Source organism: Notothenia rossii, assembly GCF_949606895.1.
Source record: "Notothenia rossii genome assembly, chromosome: 7".
NCBI classification, from domain to species: domain Eukaryota; kingdom Metazoa; phylum Chordata; class Actinopteri; order Perciformes; family Nototheniidae; genus Notothenia; species Notothenia rossii.
The window spans coordinates 85651556-85670604 of NC_136905.1; the positions used below are offsets into that span (position 1 = coordinate 85651556).

At 46.4% G+C, this 19049-nt stretch overlaps 2 protein-coding genes across 7 annotated transcripts in view; one reads left to right on the plus strand and one right to left on the minus strand.

Moving 5' to 3' along the window:
- The window catches only part of znf839 (zinc finger protein 839), an 18100-nt gene extending 10887 nt beyond the window's left edge, over positions 1 to 7213 (minus strand). Inside the window, exons 1-2 of the mRNA XM_079693333.1 lie at positions 5663 to 7213; positions 1 to 835 (exon numbers count right to left, since the gene is read on the minus strand). The exon at positions 1 to 835 is cut by the window's left edge and continues 146 nt beyond it. Coding sequence (XP_079549459.1) covers positions 1 to 835; positions 5663 to 6916 — 2089 coding nt within the window. The 5' untranslated portion in view covers positions 6917 to 7213. The remainder of the gene's footprint in view (positions 836 to 5662) is intronic.
- Positions 7214 to 12067: 4854 nt separating this feature from the next.
- Positions 12068 to 19049, plus strand: part of tecpr2 (tectonin beta-propeller repeat containing 2) — a 49502-nt gene continuing 42520 nt past the window's right edge. For 2 of the 6 annotated variants that reach the window (XM_079693335.1, XM_079693340.1), the window contains exons 1-3: positions 12068 to 12196; positions 14332 to 14429; positions 15014 to 15154. In XM_079693335.1, coding sequence (XP_079549461.1) covers positions 14355 to 14429; positions 15014 to 15154 — 216 coding nt within the window. In that variant the 5' untranslated portion in view covers positions 12068 to 12196; positions 14332 to 14354. Of the gene's footprint in view, positions 12269 to 12301; positions 12478 to 12569; positions 13024 to 14312; positions 14430 to 15013; positions 15155 to 19049 lie in introns of those variants that run through there. The other 4 variants (XM_079693337.1, XM_079693338.1, XM_079693336.1 and 1 more) reach the window with 4 other exon arrangements.

Sequence of the window (19049 nt, forward strand, 5' to 3'; positions counted from 1 at the left end):
GGTTCAGTCTGTAGTGACGGTTCAGGCCTCCCGCCCCGATGTAGGCTTTATCGCAGGTCTGGCAGCTGTGGGGGCGGGACTTGTGGCTGCAGGTGAGGGGGGGGGCGAGGCCTGGACCTCCCTCCTCCTCCTCCTCCTCCTCGCTCAGGTCGGAGTAATCGTCCGAGTCGGACTGGTGGCTGTCGGCCAGGTCCTCCGTCTTTATGAACTTGTAGTCTTTAGCTTTATACTTAGGGGGTCGGGAAACTCGCCCGGACCGAGTCTGCACCTTCGCTGCCTTGCTCTCTCTCTTCCTCTTCTTCTGTTCTTTGTCCCTCACAGGGGCGCGGGGGCTCTGTACCGGCTTAACGGGACCCTGTACCGGTTTAACGGGACCCTGTACCGGTTTAACGGGACCCTGTACCAGTTTAACGGGACCCTGTACCGGTTTAACGGGACCCTGTACTGGTGCACTGGGACTCTTACTTGTTTTGATTAGCGGGATGCTAGCAGTCTTAGCTTCGGTCCTGATGACAGCAGGGGGCGGGACTCTGACAGGGGGCTTCTGACTGGAGGAGGAGGTCTGGCCTGTGAGCTTGTGGACCAATGGGAGCAGAGATCCTGGGACGGGGGCGGGGCTGTGGAGCAGCAGCTGGATGGGGGCGTCACCCTGCTGCAGGAAGAACTGCTGACCCTGCTGGCCAATCACAGGCTGGAGGTGGAGGATCTGAGCGCTGCCATTGGCCGACAGCTTCACATGCGGATGATTAACAGCTACAATCCCTTGCTGGGGGGCGGGCCCAGACTTCACTTCCTGTTTGGAAGGAACCTGGATCTGGATCCTGACGGGCTCGGGCTGAAAGTAAAACAGAAGCTCTCAAACTCTCTGAGGAGGATTTGTCTGACGTCAGACTCCCTGACGTCAGGGGGTCTGGCGTCAGAGGGGCTGAGGGTCTGACGTAGGGGGGTCTGACGTTAGGGGGTCTGATGTTAGGGGGTTTGATGTTAGGGGGTTTGATGTCAGGGGGTCTGATGTCAGGGGGTCTGATGTCAGGGGGTCTGACGTCAGGGGGTCTGATGTCAGGGGTCTGATGTCAGGGGTCTGACGTCAGGGGGTCTGATGTTAGGGGGTCTGATGTCAGGGGGTCTGACGTCAGGGGGTCTGATGTTAGGGGGTCTGATGTCAGGGGGTCTGATGTTAGGGGGTCTGATGTCAGGGGGTCTGACGTCAGGGGGTCTGACGTTAGGGGGTCTGATGTTAGGGGGTCTGATGTTAGGGGGTCTGACGTCAGGGGTCTGACGTCAGGGGGTCTGATGTTAGGGGGTCTGATGTCAGGGGTCTGACGTCAGGGGGTCTGATGTTAGGGGGTCTGATGTTAGGGGGTCTGATGTTAGGGGATCTGATGTCAGGGGTCTGCTGATGTCAGGGGGTCTGATGTCAGGGGTCTGACGTCAGGGGGTCTGATGTCAGGGGGTCTGATGTCAGGGGTCTGACGTCAGGGGGTCTGATGTTAGGGGGTCTGATGTTAGGGGGTCTGGTGTCAGGGGGTCTGACGTCAGGGGGTCTGATGTCAGGGGGTCTGATGTCAGGGGTCTGACGTCAGGGGGTCTGATGTTAGGGGGTCTGATGTTAGGGGGTCTGGTGTCAGAGGGGCTGAGGGTCTGATGTAGTGGGGTCTGATGTTAGGGGGTCTGACGTTAGGGGGTCTGATGTTAGGGGGTCTGGTGTCAGAGGGGCTGAGGGTCTGACGTAGTGGGGTCTGATGTTAGGGGATCTGATGTCAGGTAGGGCTGGGCGATATGGTCTCTAAATGATATCGCGATATTTACTGACTATATCGCGATTTACGATATATATCGCGATATTCTGAAATGTCCTCTAACATTTTTATTTTTTTATTTAACCCCCTGATGTTTACAGTCACGCCAGTATGATGATTCTAGTCCCTGCAACATATGTCTGCATTAAAAAAAATCGACTAATAATGAAGAAAATGAACACATTTGTTGCCATAGTAATTTATGCTCTAACTACATTACTACTTGTACTACAACATTTGAATCATCAGTTCTTCCTCATTTTCCTCAATTGATCATATTTGGTTTATGAAAATAATGATATTGTGGTCATTGTTAAAAAATGTCTGCTATTATTATGATTAGTATAATGCGCTTTCTGTCTTCCTGTCATCAGGAGTTAGAAATGTAATGGCTATTAGATGAGATTAGAACCTTCATTCTCCTGCTGGGACATTTCCCTAAAGCCAATACCTTTATATTCTCTACTCTTCACTTCCTGTCAGCAGAGGTCATTGATGTACAGAGCCGACAGAAGACCTTGTTTATATTGGCATCATATTGAGAGGTGCAGCGACGCGTACTAAACCAGGAAGTAAGCTGCTGGTTCCCTCCACAAAGAGCAATGGGATTTCTCCAGAGGGTTTTGGAAAATAACTGGAAATAAGGTCTGTGGAAAACAAACCTGTTTGATAAATGCACGTTTTGTTCAGCCAGATAATCTCCACATGTCTACCCTACTTTTATAATTTTCGAATCATAAATCTAATCGATAGATTATAAAAGGGTTTTAGGACGCGTCACTGCACCACTAGAAGCCAACTCCATCGATCAAGCTGGCTGAAACTTTCTCTCCCTCTTCTTCTCATGCTCCCTGTCACTCTCCTTTAACTCCTCCGGTGACTTGCTTTTATTTGAAGATAGTTTTTTGCCCGGCGCTCACGGGCAAACGGGAGCCTGCTCGCGCTGGCTCTGCAGCAAACAGCTGCTGCGGAGCCAACGCGAGCAGGCTCCCGTTTGCCTTTCACCCAACAACGACAACCGCCTCACGAAACGCTCTGTTGTAGCGTTAATAAACAAAACAATTTAACAAAATTGCTTGTCAAAGTACCTATACCACTGGACAATTTTATTTTTTTTAAGCAATATTTTTAGTGGCCCGAGCGGGCAAGTGGAAAGTACGTTATGCTGCCCGGGGTGTCTAAATAGTGCTTCCGAGCCAGCGGGCCATTTATAATGTCGAGCCCTGCTCTCTGTCACTGTGCATGTGTGTAATGTTTGTGTGCAAGTTAGACGGGGCCTGCGTGTGTGCCTGCGTGTGTGCCTGCGTGTGTGCCTGCGTCTATGAGGGAGAAAGGAAAGCTCATTTTGGCCGCGGCGGGAAATTGATTTGACAACATAATACTCGATGTTCACGATGTGGTCATTTACGACATCGCATGGAGTGCAATCCACGATGTATCGTGTAAACTCGATATATCGCCCAGCCCTAGTGTCAGGGGGTCTGGTGTCAGGGGGTCTGGTGTCAGGGGGTCTGGTGTCAGGGGGTCTGATGTTAGGGAGTCTGATGTTAGGGGGTCTGATGTCAGGGGGTCTGACGTCAGGGGGTCTGATGTCAGGGGGTCTGACGTCAAGGGGTCTGACGTCAGGGGGTCTGATGTTAGGGGGTTTGATGTCAGAGGGTCTGACGTCAGGGGGTCTGACGTCAGGGGGTCTGATGTTAGGGGGTTTGATGTTAGGGGGTTTGATGTCAGGGGGTCTGACGTCAGGGGGTCTGACGTCAGGGGGTCTGATGTCAGGGGGTCTGATGTTAGGGGGTTTGATGTCAGGGGGTCTGATGTCAGGGGGTCTGATGTTAGGGGGTCTGATGTTAGGGGGTCTGGTGTCAGAGGGGCTGAGGGTCTGACATAGGGGGGTCTGATGTTAGGGGGTCTGATGTTAGGGGGTCTGGTGTCAGGGGGTCTGGTGTCAGGGGGTCTGGCATTAGAGGGGCTGAGGGTCTGACGTAGGGGGGTCTGACGTCAGGGGGTGAGGTCCCCCCTGACACCATGCATTATTATTTGAATGTATACAAAAATTAATTAATTAATTAAAATACTTTCTTTTTTTTGGGTACCTGGCTGGCGCCCCGTTGCAGCGGCGCGCATACATATAGGGCAAACACTGATGCGTATTTATTATATATACAACATGTGTATTTATATACAGCCATGTGTCCTCATGCTGAACCGATGAGGGCAGATGTTGAGCTCTTCAGAGGTCAGGTTGTTGTTATTGTTTACAGGTCTTTAAAGAGCATCTTGCAGGTTGTTGTTTTTTTTTCTACATTTATGCTTAAACTTGTTTGAAAATTACAATTAAAAAAGTGAATGCAGGATTTGATATGTTTTACGAGACATAAGGAATTCAGAGGGAAAGGAGCAATTTTGAGCTCTGCTCTTAAAAACTGCTTTTTTTAAGGTCATACGTCAAACGCGTCATATTACATCACGCAGGGGACACATCTCCGCTCTCTGACCGCGGGTAGAGTAGAGTTGTGTTGAGTAGAGCGGTTGTGTTTTAAGGAGCTGGTATGTTTCGGTAGTTTTACATTGTATTTCACCATTTGGAATCATGGTGCAGTATTGTGTTTGTGCAGGTTGCACAAATACCAGCCAGGACATCGAGTCCACAGTAAAAAGGACCGGAGCTAGCGTTGGTTCCTGGGTGCGTTGTGCATCCACCTCCCTGCAGCACATACTCTCCACAGCTTTATCAGGAAACCGTATTACTTCTTTCTCCCCCCCCCCCTTCGCTGCTCTCTCTCTCTCCCCTCCGGTACACGGCACCATAAGACGTAGTGTGGAGTTGCATTAGGTAACGCTGTGGTCGCTGTGGTGTTTCCCCCTGTCTGTGTTGTTTGTGTGTGCGTGGTGGCTGTCACTCCTGGCTCCCGGCTCAACCTCCACTCACCTGCTGCAATCAGCTGTGCACCCTCCCCGACTACACACCTGCTTTCCATCAAGCCATTTACAACGACATATCAACGGAGGCTCCACAACCTTTCTCCACCAGATCGTCAAGTATCAGCCGTATCTCGCGTCTCTCCTCCGGTACACAGCACCGTAGTGTGGAGTTGCATTAGGTAACGAGAGATACGGCTGATACTTGGCATTAGTTTCTGTTATGGATCAGTATCAACAGTCCTGCCAGTAAAGTTACTATATTATCAATGCTACTTTAGTTATAGCCTGATATATGATAGCTAACTTCACAATGTTGTGATGTGACGTTAGCTAACATTCTGTAGCTAACGCCGGTCACTCACCAAGATAGCTGCCCAGTTCTCCACTGGTTCTCCTCACACCACAGCTCCATTTCTCTCCCATGGCCGTTATTTCTTCTAATCCTTGGCTGCTCCTGGTCTCTTGGACGCCGAGCAGGCTCATAAAAAGGTTGTGGTCCGTCATATGCATTCGAATATTCATGTTCAACTTCTTCTGTGTCTTCTGTGTCGAAACTAGCATTGGGATCCATGTTTATTAATACGTTACACCGGCCGCTCTCCCCCTTGTGTCCCCCGTGTTACGTCACACGCGGGAGGCCACGTGCCGAGGCTTTTTTATGCGGAAGTGAACATTTCTTACAAAAACGACGCCAGATGTCACTGTAGTCTATATTTCTGTATATTTTTTTAAATCTAGTGTATTCATCATTTTCCTACACATTTATTCACTGGTGTCTCTAACCTGGAAGTTGCTCTTTAAATGTGAACATGTTGTTGTTTACAGGTTATTATGCTGTGATCTGGCTGAGTCTGACCCTGGTCTACAGGCTGCATTAACACAGAGAATAATCAACAGCTCAGGCAGCTCCTGGACCTGGACCAGGACCCCGTCTGACTCACCTTCTTCTGGATCACCTGCACCGAGCCTCCGGTCTGCATGGCCACCTGCTGGGCTGCAGTCTTCAGCTGCTGGGAGGCGTTCTTCAGGTTCTGCTGGGGGACCTGGACCTGCTTCAGGTTCTGCTGGGAGACCTGGACCTGCTTGAGGTTCTGCTGGGGGACCTGGACCTGCTGGGGGTTCTGCTGGGGGACCTGGACCTGCTTCAGGTTCTGCTGGGAGACCTGGACCTGCTTCAGGTTCTGCTGGGGGACCTGGACCTGCTGCTGGGACTTGGTGACCTGGTTGATGACCTGCTGCAGCTGGCTGGGGTCCAGAGCTGTGTTGTGGGTCGTGGTGGTTCTGAGCAGCTGGCTCTGATGCAGTAGCTGGGCCGCCTCGCTGTCAGAGACCTGGACCACCTGCTGCTGGGTCAGCTGCTCCAGCAGGGCCTGCTGCTCCTCAGCCGTCAGACCCGACCCCTCCACCAGGCTGCCGTCCGCCTGCACGTAGATGATGGTGGTGTTGGCCAGGTCTGGACCCAGCCCGGAGAACTCTGAGCCCAGCAGGAGGGTCTGTTCTGGGCAGCTCTGCAACAAGTCCACCAGCTGGGCACCAGACCCTGCTGCTAAACTGTCCATGGGCTGGGTTATCTCAGAACCAGACTCTGATACCTCCATAAGCTGGGTGCTCTCAGAGGGGGTCTCTGACGGTGCTCTCTCCCCGGGCTGGGTGCTCTCAGAGGGTGTCTCTGACGGTGCTCTCTCCCCGGGCTGGGTGCTCTCAGAGGGGGTCTCTGACGGTGCTCTCTCCCCAGGCTGGGTGATCTGATCCCCGGACTCTGACGGTGCTCTCTCCCCGGGTTTGGAGCTCTGATCCTCGGTCTCTGGCGGTGCTCTCTCCCCTGGTTTGGAGCTCTGATCCCCGGACTCTGACGGTGCTCTCTCCCCGGGTTTGGAGCTCTGATCCTCGGTCTCTGGCGGTGCTCTCTCCCCTGGTTTGGAGCTCTGATCCCCGGACTCTGACGGTGCTCTCTCCCCGGGTTTGGAGCTCTGATCCTCGGTCTCTGACGGTGCTCTCTCCCCGGGTTTGGAGCTCTGATCCTCGGTCTCTGACGGTGCTCTCTCCCCTGGTTTGGAGCTCTGATCCTCGATCTCTGACGGTGCTCTCTCCCCTGGTTTGGAGCTCTGATCCCCGGACTCTGACGGTGCTCTCTCCCCGGGTTTGGAGCTCTGATCCCCGGATGTTTTTCTCCAGGAGGGACCGCTGTCCGCCATGTTGTTGGCTGTGAGGCTAACCGTTAGCAGAGACTGGCGGCTGATGTGGGGGTCTAAAGGGGGATCGGGTCTTCCTGATGGGGGGAGGATATCACCGAGTATTACCGTTTATTACCCGTGTGTACCGGTAATTATAAGGCTCATTGGGAAGGGGCAGATTAACGGACCGGGTTACCGGAGCAGCTAACGGTTAGAGAACTAGCTTAGCTTTAGCTTTAGCCGTCAGAAGGAGATCCCGAACTGGATCCACCGGACCGGACCGCCTGGGCTTCATGTGGGATATTTTAATGCTTATATTCATATTTCTGTGAGTTATGTATAAAATGTATTCATGTATTGTCCCCTATTTTAAATGTTTTATTGTGATCTTTTTGATTGTTTTATGACCTTATTAAAAACATATAAAACAAGAGTAATACTAATGAACATCTCTATTGTAATAATATAAATGAATGTTCCTGTTTTCCCTTATATATAATTGGTGGTGGTGGGGGGGGGGGGGTTGTCCCAGAATATGAATTCATGAAGTTAGTAATATGTAGATATAACTGTTCATTTTAATGAAGAAGATTGAAAGTAAACAGATCATTTATATTAAGTTCCAGTTTCCAGGTTTTCCAGCCAGCAGCGCCTGAGTTACCGCTTCCGGTCCTTCTTCATAAATCAGCCTTTATTCAACATAATAAAACTACACAGGTCTGTGGGTTAGAGGAATGAAGAAGATATAAATAAAGTATAAATAAGATATAAATAAAGTATACATCATTTAAAGTAAGGAATAAATCTATTCTAACGAGTGGGCAGCAGGTGGGCAGGGATCGAACCGACGAACTTCCGGTTGAAGACTCAGTCAAACACAACAGCTGTAGGGGAGACGGACAGAGAGATAGACAGTCACACAGACAGTCAGACAGACAGTCAGATAGACAACAGTCAGACAGATAGACAGACAGTCAGATAGACAGACAGACAGACAGTCAGACAGACAGTCAGATAGACAGACAGAAAAACAGACAGACAGATAGACAAACAGTCAGACAGATAGACAGACAGTCATACAGACAGTCAGACAGACAGTCAGACAGATAGACAGACAGTCAGACAGACAGTCAGACAGACAGTCAGATAGACAGACAGACAGACAGACAGACAGACAGACCTTGTGTGCACCTTGGTTGAATGACGAGATGAGAAGTTTAATGGTCCAACGAGATGATGCTAAAAAAACTGCAGACAGAACAGGTTCTCTATGTGACAAACAACATTACTGTAAACTAAGAAATGCGGTAAACAAATTGAATAAATGTAGAAAGAGGGAATACTACATGCAGGAAATCAGTGATTCTACGAATGATGGAAAGAAATTATGGAACATATTGAATAACATTATGGGGAGGAACTCAAACATGCATCCTTCCTTTATAGAAACCGAGGGTAAATTCATTACCAAGCCAGCAGATATTGCAAATCATTTTAATAATTATTTTACAAATAAAGTAGATAAGCTGAGGAATGCCATGGGTGCAGTCTAGGACACAGTGTCACATCATTAAAGATCGTATCATAAGGGAAAAGCAGTGCATGTTTGAATTCCACAATGTTACAGAAGAATATGTTGAAAATATGCTTTTACATCTGTCCGATGATAAATCTCCTGAGATTGACAACTTGGATGGGAAACTGCTCAAAATGACAGCCAAATACATATCCAAGCCATTGAGTCACATTTTTAATAAAAGTTTAGAGCAAGGCGTGTGCCCCGAGATCTGGAAGGAAGCCAAGGTTATCCCATTACCCAAGGATAAAAGAAAATCCTTTGCTGGTTCCAATAGTCAACCTATAAGTCTCCTCCCAGTGTTAAGTAAATTAGTAGAAAAAATAGTATACACCCAAATTCAATACTACTTTTCAAGTAACAATCTGACAACGAACTACCAACATGCCTATAGAGATGGTCACTCTACAAGTACAGCACTTGCACAAATGACCGACGACTGGTTCAAGAGCATGGATGATAGGAGGCTTGTAGGAGCTGTGATGTTAGACTTTAGCGCAGCTTTCGATGTGATCGATCACAGTCTGCTGCTGAACAAACTCAAATGCTATGGCTTTGGTTCTGTTGCTATGGCTTTGGTTCTGTTGCTATGGCTTTGGTTCTGTTGCTATGGCTTTGGTTCTGTTGCTCTGGCTTTGGTTTTGTTGCTCTGGCTTTGGTTCTGTTGCTCTGGCTTTGGTTCCGTTGCTATGGCTTTGGTTCTGTTGCTATGGCTTTGGTTCTGTTGCTATGGCTTTGGTTCTGTTGCTCTGGCTTTGGTTTTGTTGCTCTGGCTTTGGTTTTGTTGCTATGGCTTTGGTTCTGTTGCTCTGGCTTTGGTTCTGTTGCTCTGGCTTTGGTTCCGTTGCTCTGGCTTTGGTTCCGTTGCTATGGCTTTGGTTCCGTTGCTATGGCTTTGGTTCCGTTGCTATGTGTTGGATGGAGAGCTACCTGACTAGGAGAAGGCAGCGAGTCTTTTTCAATGGGAGCTTTTCTGAAAGTAAGGTGTTGCAGTGTGGGGTCCCACAGGGGAGTTCGCTTGGGCCTTTGTTGTATTCTATATTCACAAATGACCTTCCTTACGTACTAAATAAGTCCAGTGTAATAATGTATACTGATGATTCCACAATGTACAGTACAGCATCAACATGCAGTGAGTTAAACTACTTCAAATAGAGATTAGAGCCATAGCAGACTGGGTCAACAATAACAAACTGCTACTCAACATTGAAAAAACAAAAGCAATGGTGTTCGGATCCAGACATATGTTAGGCAGCAATCCTCCTCATTAAGCCTGACGCCGGCTGGTCAGCCAGTGGAACAGGTAGACGAGACTAAGCTGCTTGGCAATGTTCTTGATTCTGGTTTACGGTGGACAAAGCAAATTGACATTATCGTAACTAAAATGGGAAGGAAAATAGCTGTGGCGAGAAAATGTACAAAGTATGTATCAGCAACCACTTTGAAACAAGTCATTCAGTCTCTGGGTTTGTCACATCTTGAGTACTGTCCAGTCACATGGTCATCAGCAGCAAAAACACATTTAAAGATGTTACAAATATCTCAAAACCAGGCTGCCAGACTCGCTCTCCACTGTTCGGAGCGCACTCATATTGGAGTTATACATAGAAACCTATCATGGCTTCCGGTTGAGAAACGTCTGCAATGTCGTGTTATCACTTTTCTAAAAAAATTGCAATTTAGCAAAAAAACACTGTATTTTTGTGATCAAATAGTTTACACAAGAGACGAGCACGACCATAAGACTAGACAAGCTACATCAGGCCATCTACGGGCACCTAAACCCAGGACCAAGCTACATCAGGCCATCTACGGGCACCTAAACCCAGGACACATCTTCTGAACTCTTCTGTGTCTTATAGAGCTATGAAGGAACTCATTGCCAAAATACCTCGCTGACACAGAGTCCAGAGCCTCTTTCAACAAGAGATTGAAGGGCCATCTACTAATGACCATGTACCCTTGAGAGCTGTGAACCCTAATTGAATTTGATCGCATGTTGTTGATGATATTGGTGATGTTGTTGATGTTGTTAATGATGTTGTTGATGTTGTTAATGATGTCAGGACTTATGTCCTAAATGTTGCTGTATTATTGTTGCATTATTGTTGTACTGTTTTAAGTGTCGGACCGGTCGGACCCCAGGAAGAGTAGCTTTTGTCGAGAGCAAAAGCTACTCTTCCTGGGGATCCTTAATAAACATTAACATAAACAGACAGACAGACAGACAGTCAGACAGACAGGCAGTTAGTCAGACAGTCAGTCAGACAGATAGACAAAGAGACAGTCAGATAGGCAGTCAGACAGTCAGACAGTCAGACAGACAGACAAGTCAGTTAGACAGACAGTCAGTTAGACAGTCAGACAGTCAGACAGACAGACAGACAGACAGACACAGAGACATTCAGTCAGACAGACAGAAAGACAAAGAGGCAGTCAGACAGTCAGACAGACAGACAGTCAGACAGATAGACAAAGAGGTAGTCAGACAGTCAGACAGACAGACAGTCAGTTAGACAGACAGTCAGTTAGTCAGTCAGACAGTCAGACAGACAGACAGACAGACAGACAGACAGAGACATTCAGTCAGACAGACAGAAAATCAGTCAGTCTGACAGTCAGTTTGACAGACAGACAGATAGACAAAGAGGCAGTCAGACAGTCAGACAGACAGACAGTCAGTTAGACAGACAGTCAGTTAGTCAGTCAGACAGTCAGACAGACAGACAGACAGACAGACACAGAGACATTCAGTCAGACAGACAGAAAATCAGTCAGTCTGACAGTCAGTCTGACAGACAGACAGACAGACAGACAGTCAGTCAGAGAGTCAGTCAGACAGACAGTCAGTCAGACAGATAGACAAAGAGACAGTCAGATAGGCAGTCAGACAGTCAGACAGTCAGACAGTCAGACAGACAGACAAGTCAGTTAGACAGACAGTCAGTTAGACAGACAGACAGACAGACAGACAGACAAAGAGACAGTCAGATAGGCAGTCAGACAGTCAGACAGACAGACAGTCAGACAGATAGACAAGTCAGTTAGACAAACAGTCAGTTAGACAGTCAGACAGATAGACAAAGAGGCAGTCAGACAGTCAGACAGACAGACAGTCAGTTAGACAGACAGTCAGTTAGTCAGTCAGACAGTCAGACAGACAGACAGACACAGAGACATTCAGTCAGACAGACAGAAAATCAGTCAGTCTGACAGTCAGTCTGACAGACAGACAGACAGACAGACAGTCAGTCAGAGAGTCAGTCAGACAGACAGTCAGTCAGTCAGACAGTCAGACAGACAGACAGTCAGTCAGACAGACAGAAAATCAGTCAGTCAGTCAGTCAGTCAGACAGACAGACAGACTGACAGTCAGACAGACAGTCAGATAGGCAGTCAGTCAGTCAGACAGATAGACAAAGAGACAGTCAGACAGTCAGTCAGACAGACAGACAGACAGACAGACAGACAGACAGACAGACAGTCAGTTAGACAGATAGTCAGTCAGACAGACAGAAAATCAGTCAGTCTGACAGTCAGATAGACAGACAGACAGACAGACAGTCAGTCAGTCAGTCAGTCAGACAGACAGTCAGATAGACAGACGGACAGTCAGACAGTCAGTCAGTCAGTCAGTCAGACAGAAAATCAGTCAGTCTGACAGACAGACAGACAGTCAGTCAGACAGACAGACAGGATGATGTAAACACCAGCTCGTCATCACGGTGAGTCTGTGATGCTAACGTTAGCTGCTACAGCTGCTTCTCTATGATGCTAACGAGAGACTGCTCTTTATTGTGAGTTATTTTACATTCAGTTACATCAGGAAGTGACTCGGTGCTGCTGTTAGCATGTTAGCATGTCTGTTACCGGCTGTCAGGCTCCAGGAGAGGAGCTAACGGAGCTAACATGCTAACAGCCTCCCCTCAACAACAGACAGTTTAACCCGGTTTTATCACGGTTTTAACCCGGGATACAGTCTCGGTTCTGCTGTGGCTGAGATCAGGTCTGTGTTGCTGTTCTTATATCTGTATTTTAATATCTGCTCCACAGCACTTTATACGATCTTAAAGATAAACGGTTAGATCTGTGCAGTGTGTTAACGCCCTGCTTCCACCAGGAGAGAAAGTGCTTTTCCTTTATCATGTTAATACTGTCCTAGTGTCCTTTATACAGTCTATGGTTTCCACTATGGTTTCAGAGTGTTCTGTACAGTAAGACCAGTCGAGCACTATGGGGATGGTTTCAGAGTGTTCTGTACAGTAAGACCAGTCGAGCACTATGGGGATGGTTTCAGAGTGTTCTGTACAGTAAGACCAGTCGAGCACTATGGGGATGGTTTCAGAGTGTTCTGTACAGTAAGACCAGCCGAGCACTATGGGGATGGTTTCAGAGTGTTCTGTACAGTAAGACCAGCTGAGCACTATGGGGATGGTTTCAGAGTGTTCTGTACAGTAAGACCAGTCGAGTCATGTGTTTACTGTAAAGGGATGGTTTTTCCAGCTGTGTAGCAGGTTCTGATGTTCTGAAAGCAGGTTCTGATTTTCTGAATGTAAGTTCTGAATGTAGGTTCTGATGTTCTGAATGCAGGTTCTGAATGCAGGTTCTGAATGTAGGTTCTGAATGTAAGCTCTGAATGCAGGTTCTGAATGTAGGTCCTCCTGAATGTAGGTTCTGAATGCAGGTTCTGAATGTAGGTCCTCCTGAATGTAGGTTCTGAATGCAGGTACTGAATGCAGGTTCTGAATATAGGTTCTGAATGTAGGTTCTGAATGTAGGTTCTGAATGTAAGTTCTGAATGTAGGTTCTGAATGTAGGTTCTGTATGTAGGTTCTGAATGTAGGTTCTGAATGTAGGTTCTGAATGTAGGTTCTGAAAGTAGGTTCTGAATGCAAGTTCTGAATGTAGGTTCTGAATGTAGGTTCTGAATGTAGGTTCTGTATGTAGGCTCTGAATGCAGGTACTGAATGTAGGTTCTGTATGTAGGTTCTGAATGTAGGCTCTGAATGCAGGTTCTGAATGCAGGTTCTGAATGTAAGTTCTGAATGTAGGTTCTGTATGTAGGCTCTGAATGCAGGTTCTGAATGCAGGTTCTGAATGTAAGTTCTGAATGTAGGTTCTGTATGTAGGCTCTGAATGCAGGTTCTGAATGCAGGTTCTGAATGTAAGTTCTGAATGTAGTTTCTGAATGTAGGTTAATGCAGGTTCTGAATGCAGGTACTGAATGTAGGTTCTTAATGCAGGTTCTGAATGCAGGTTCTGAATGTAGGTTCTGAATGTAGGTTCTGAATGTAGGTTCTGTATGTAGGCTCTGAATGCAGGTTCTGAATGTAGATTCTGAATGTAGGTTCTTAATGCAGGTTCTGAATGCAGGTACTGAATGTAGGTTCTTAATGCAGGTTCTGAATGTAGATTCTGAATGTAGGTTCTTAATGCAGGTTCTTAATGCAGGTTCTAAATGTAGATTCTAAATGTAGGTTCTGAATGTAGATTCTTAATGCAGGTTCTGAATGCAGGTTCTGAATGCAGGTTCTGAATGCAGGTTCTGAATGCAGGTACTGAATGCAGGTTCTTAATGTAGATTCTGAATGTAGATTCTGAATGTAGATTCTGAATGTAAGTTCTGAATGTAGGTTCTGAATGTAGGTTCTTAATGTAGGTTCTGAATGTAAGTTCTGAATGTAGGTTCTGAATGTAGGTTCTTAATGTAGATTCTGAATGTAAGTTCTGAATGTAGGTTCTTAATGCAGGTTCTTAATTTAGATTCTGAATGTAGATTCTGATTGTAAGTTCTGAATGTAGGTTCTGAATGTAGGTTCTTAATGCAGGTTCTTAATGCAGGTTCTGAATTGACTTTCAGGACCAGTTGAGTCCAACAGAAACATGGCCGCCCCCCCGCCGTCTTTCCTGAGGGAGTTCTGCCCGCTGTACTATCTGCTGAACGCCATCCCAGCCAAGGTACTGACCCAGACCAGGCCCAACCAGGCCAAGGTACTGACCCAAACCAGGCCCAGGTACTGACCCAAACCAGGCCCAGGTACTGACCCAAACCAGGACCAACCAGGCCAAGGTACTGACCCCAACCCTGCCCAACCAGGCCAAGGTACTGACCCAAACCAGGCCAAGGTACTGACCCAAACCAGGCCCAACCAGGCCAAGGTACTGACCCCAAACCAGGCCCAACCAGGCCAAGGTACTGTTAGCCAAGGTACTGTTGGGCAAGGTACTTGGCCTGGTTTGGGTTCTACATTCAGAACCCAAACCAGGCCAAGGTACTGACCCAAACCAGGCCAAGGTACTGACCCAAACCCCAGACCGATAGCCGTCTCTCATGGACAGGAGGTATTTTCAGTATTATTGATGTCTTATAAGAAAGTTAAACAGCTCTTAATACGTTCTTTATTTTTCTGATGATGATGGTGATGATGAAGATGATGATGATGATGGTGGTGATGATGATGATGTTGATGATGATGGTGAAGATGATGATGATGATGATGATGATGATCGTGATGATGGTGATGATGAAGATGACCCCCCAGGTGCAGAGGGGCTTCCGCTCAGTGCTCGTCTACCTGACGGCCGTGGACAGCAGTAAAGACTTCGTGGCGGTCGGCAGCAGCATCGGGATGATCTACCTGTTCTGCAGACAACACAACAACATGCACAGATACAGCCTGGAGGTACTTCTTCTTCTGTGGTGCTTCTTCTTCTGTGGTGCTTCTTCTTCTCTATCAGACTCTACTCTCTCTATCAGACTCTACTCTCTCTATCAGACTCTACTCTCTATCAGACTCTACTCTCTATCAGACTCTACTCTCTCTATCAGACTCTACTCTCTATCAGACTCTACTCTCTCTATCAGACTCTACTCTCTATCAGACTCTACTCTCTCTATCAGACTCTACTCTCTATCAGACTCTACTCTCTATCAGACTCTACTCTCTCTATCAGACTCTACTCTCTATCAGACTCTACTCTCTCTATCAGACTCTACTCTCTCTATCAGACTCTACTCTCTATCAGACTCTACTCTCTCTATCAGACTCTACTCTCTATCAGACTCTACTCTCTCTATCAGACTCTACTCTCTCTATCAGACTCTACTCTCTCTATCAGACTCTACTCTCTATCAGACTCTACTCTCTCTATCAGACTCTACTCTCTCTATCAGACTCTACTCTCTATCAGACTCTACTCTCTCTATCAGACTCTACTCTCTCTATCAGACTCTACTCTCTATCAGACTCTACTCTCTCTATCAGACTCTACTCTCTATCAGACTCTACTCTCTCTATCAGACTCTACTCTCTATCAGACTCTACTCTCTATCAGACTCTACTCTCTCTATCAGACTCTACTCTCTCTATCAGACTCTACTCTCTATCAGACTCTACTCTCTCTATCAGACTCTACTCTCTCTATCAGACTCTACTCTCTATCAGACTCTACTCTCTATCAGACTCTACTCTCTATCAGACTCTACTCTCTCTATCAGACTCTACTCTCTATCAGACTCAGACTCTACTCTCTCTATCAGACTCTACTCTCTATCAGACTCAGACTCTACTCTCTCTATCAGACTCTACTCTCTATCAGACTCAGACTCTACTCTCTATCAGACTCTACTCTCTCTATCAGACTCTACTCTCTATCAGACTCTACTCTCTCTATCAGACTCTACTCTCTCTATCAGACTCTACTCTCTCTATCAGACTCTACTCTCTATCAGACTCTACTCTCTATCAGACTCTACTCTCTCTATCAGACTCTACTCTCTATCAGACTCTACTCTCTCTATCAGACTCTACTCTCTATCAGACTCTACTCTCTATCAGACTCTATTCTCTCTATCAGACTCTACTCTCTCTATCAGACTCTACTCTCTCTATCAGACTCTACTCTCTATCAGACTCTACTCTCTCTATCAGACTCTACTCTCTATCAGACTCTACTCTCTATCAGACTCTACTCTCTCTATCAGACTCTACTCTCTCTATCAGACTCTACTCTCTCTATCAGACTCTACTCTCTCTATCAGACTCTTCTCTCTCTATCAGACTCTACTCTCTATCAGACTCTACTCTCTATCAGACTCTACTCTCTCTATCAGACTCTACTCTCTCTATCAGACTCTACTCTCTCTATCAGACTCTACTCTCTATCAGACTCTACTCTCTCTATCAGACTCTACTCTCTCTATCAGACTCTACTCTCTATCAGACTCTACTCTCTATCAGACTCTACTCTCTCTATCAGACTCTACTCTCTCTATCAGACTCTACTCTCTCTATCAGACTCTACTCTCTATCAGACTCTACTCTCTATCAGACTCTACTCTCTATCAGACTCTACTCTCTCTATCAGACTCTACTCTCTCTATCAGACTCTACTCTCTATCAGACTCTACTCTCTCTATCAGACTCTACTCTCTCTATCAGACTCTACTCTCTCTATCAGACTCTACTCTCTCTATCAGACTCTACTCTCTATCAGACTCTACTCTCTCTATCAGACTCTACTCTCTATCAGACTCTACTCTCTCTATCAGACTCTACTCTCTCTATCAGACTCTACTCTCTCTATCAGACTCTACTCTCTATCAGACTCTACTCTCTCTATCAGACTCTACTCTCTCTATCAGACTCTACTCTCTATCAGACTCTACTCTCTCTATCAGACTCTACTCTCTATCAGACTCTACTCTCTCTATCAGACTCTACTCTCTATCAGACTCTACTCTCTCTATCAGACTCTAATCTCTATCAGACTCTACTCTCTCTATCAGACTCTACTCTCTCTATCAGACTCTACTCTCTATCAGACTCTACTCTCTATCAGACTCTACTCTCTCTATCAGACTCTACTCTCTCTATCAGACTCTACTCTCTATCAGACTCTACTCTCTCTATCAGACTCTACTCTCTCTATCAGACTCTACTCTCTATCAGACTCTACTCTCTCTATCAGACTCTACTCTCTATCAGACTCTACTCTCTCTATCAGACTCTAATCTCTATCAGACTCTACTCTCTCTATCAGACTCTACTCTCTCTATCAGACTCTACTCTCTATCAGACTCTACTCTCTATCAGACTCTACTCTCTCTATCAGACTCTACTCTCTCTATCAGACTGTACTCTCTATCAGACTCTACTCTCTCTATCAGACTCTACTCTCTATCAGACTCTACTCTCTCTATCAGACTCTACTCTCTCTATCAGACTCTACTCTCTCTATCAGACTCTACTCTCTATCAGACTCTACTCTCTATCAGACTCTACTCTCTCTACCAGACTCTACTCTCTATCAGACTCTACTCTCTCTATCAGACTCTACTCTCTCTATCAGACTCTACTCTCTATCAGACTCTACTCTCTCTACCAGACTCTACTCTCTATCAGACTCTACTCTCTCTATCAGACTCTACTCTCTCTATCAGACTCTACTCTCTCTATCAGACTCTACTCTCTCTATCAGACTCTACTCTCTCTATCAGACTGTACTCTCTATCAGACTGTACTCTCTCTATCAGACTGTACTCTCTATCAGACTGTACTCTCTATCAGACTCTACTCTCTCTATCAGACTCTACTCTCTCTATCAGACTGTACTCTCTATCAGACTGTACTCTCTATCAGACTCTACTCTCTCTATCAGACTCTACTCTCTCTATCAGACTCTACTCTCTATCAGACTCTACTCTCTATCAGACTCTACTCTCTCTATCAGACTCTACTCTCTCTATCAGACTCTACTCTCTCCATCAGACTCTACTCTCTATCAGACTCTACTCTCTCTATCAGACTCTACTCTCTCCATCAGACTCTACTCTCTATCAGACTCTACTCTCTCTATCAGACTCTACTCTCTCTATCAGACTCTACTCTCTATCAGACTCTACTCTCTATCAGACTCTACTCTCTCTATCAGACTCTACTCTCTATCAGACTCTACTCTCTCTATCAGACTCTACTCTCTATCAGACTCTACTCTCTATCAGACTCTACTCTCTCTATCAGACTCTACTCTCTATCAGACTCTACTCTCTATCAGACTCTACTCTCTATCAGACTCTACTCTCTCTATCAGACTCTACTCTCTATCAGACTCTACTCTCTCTATCAGACTCTACTCTCTCTATCAGACTCTACTCTCTATCAGACTCTACTCTCTCTATCAGACTCTACTCTCTCTATCAGACTCTACTCTCTCTATCAGACTCTACTCTCTCTATCAGACTCTACTCTCTATCAGACTCTACTCTCTCTATCAGACTCTACTCTCTATCAGACTCTACTCTCTATCAGACTCTACTCTCTCTATCAGACTCTACTCTCTATCAGACTCTACTCTCTATCAGACTCTACTCTCTATCAGACTCTACTCTCTCTATCAGACTCTACTCTCTATCAGACTCTACTCTCTCTATCAGACTCTACTCTCTCTATCAGACTCTACTCTCTATCAGACTCTACTCTCTCTATCAGACTCTACTCTCTCTATCAGACTCTACTCTCTCTATCAGACTCTACTCTCTATCAGACTCTACTCTCTCTATCAGACTCTACTCTCTCT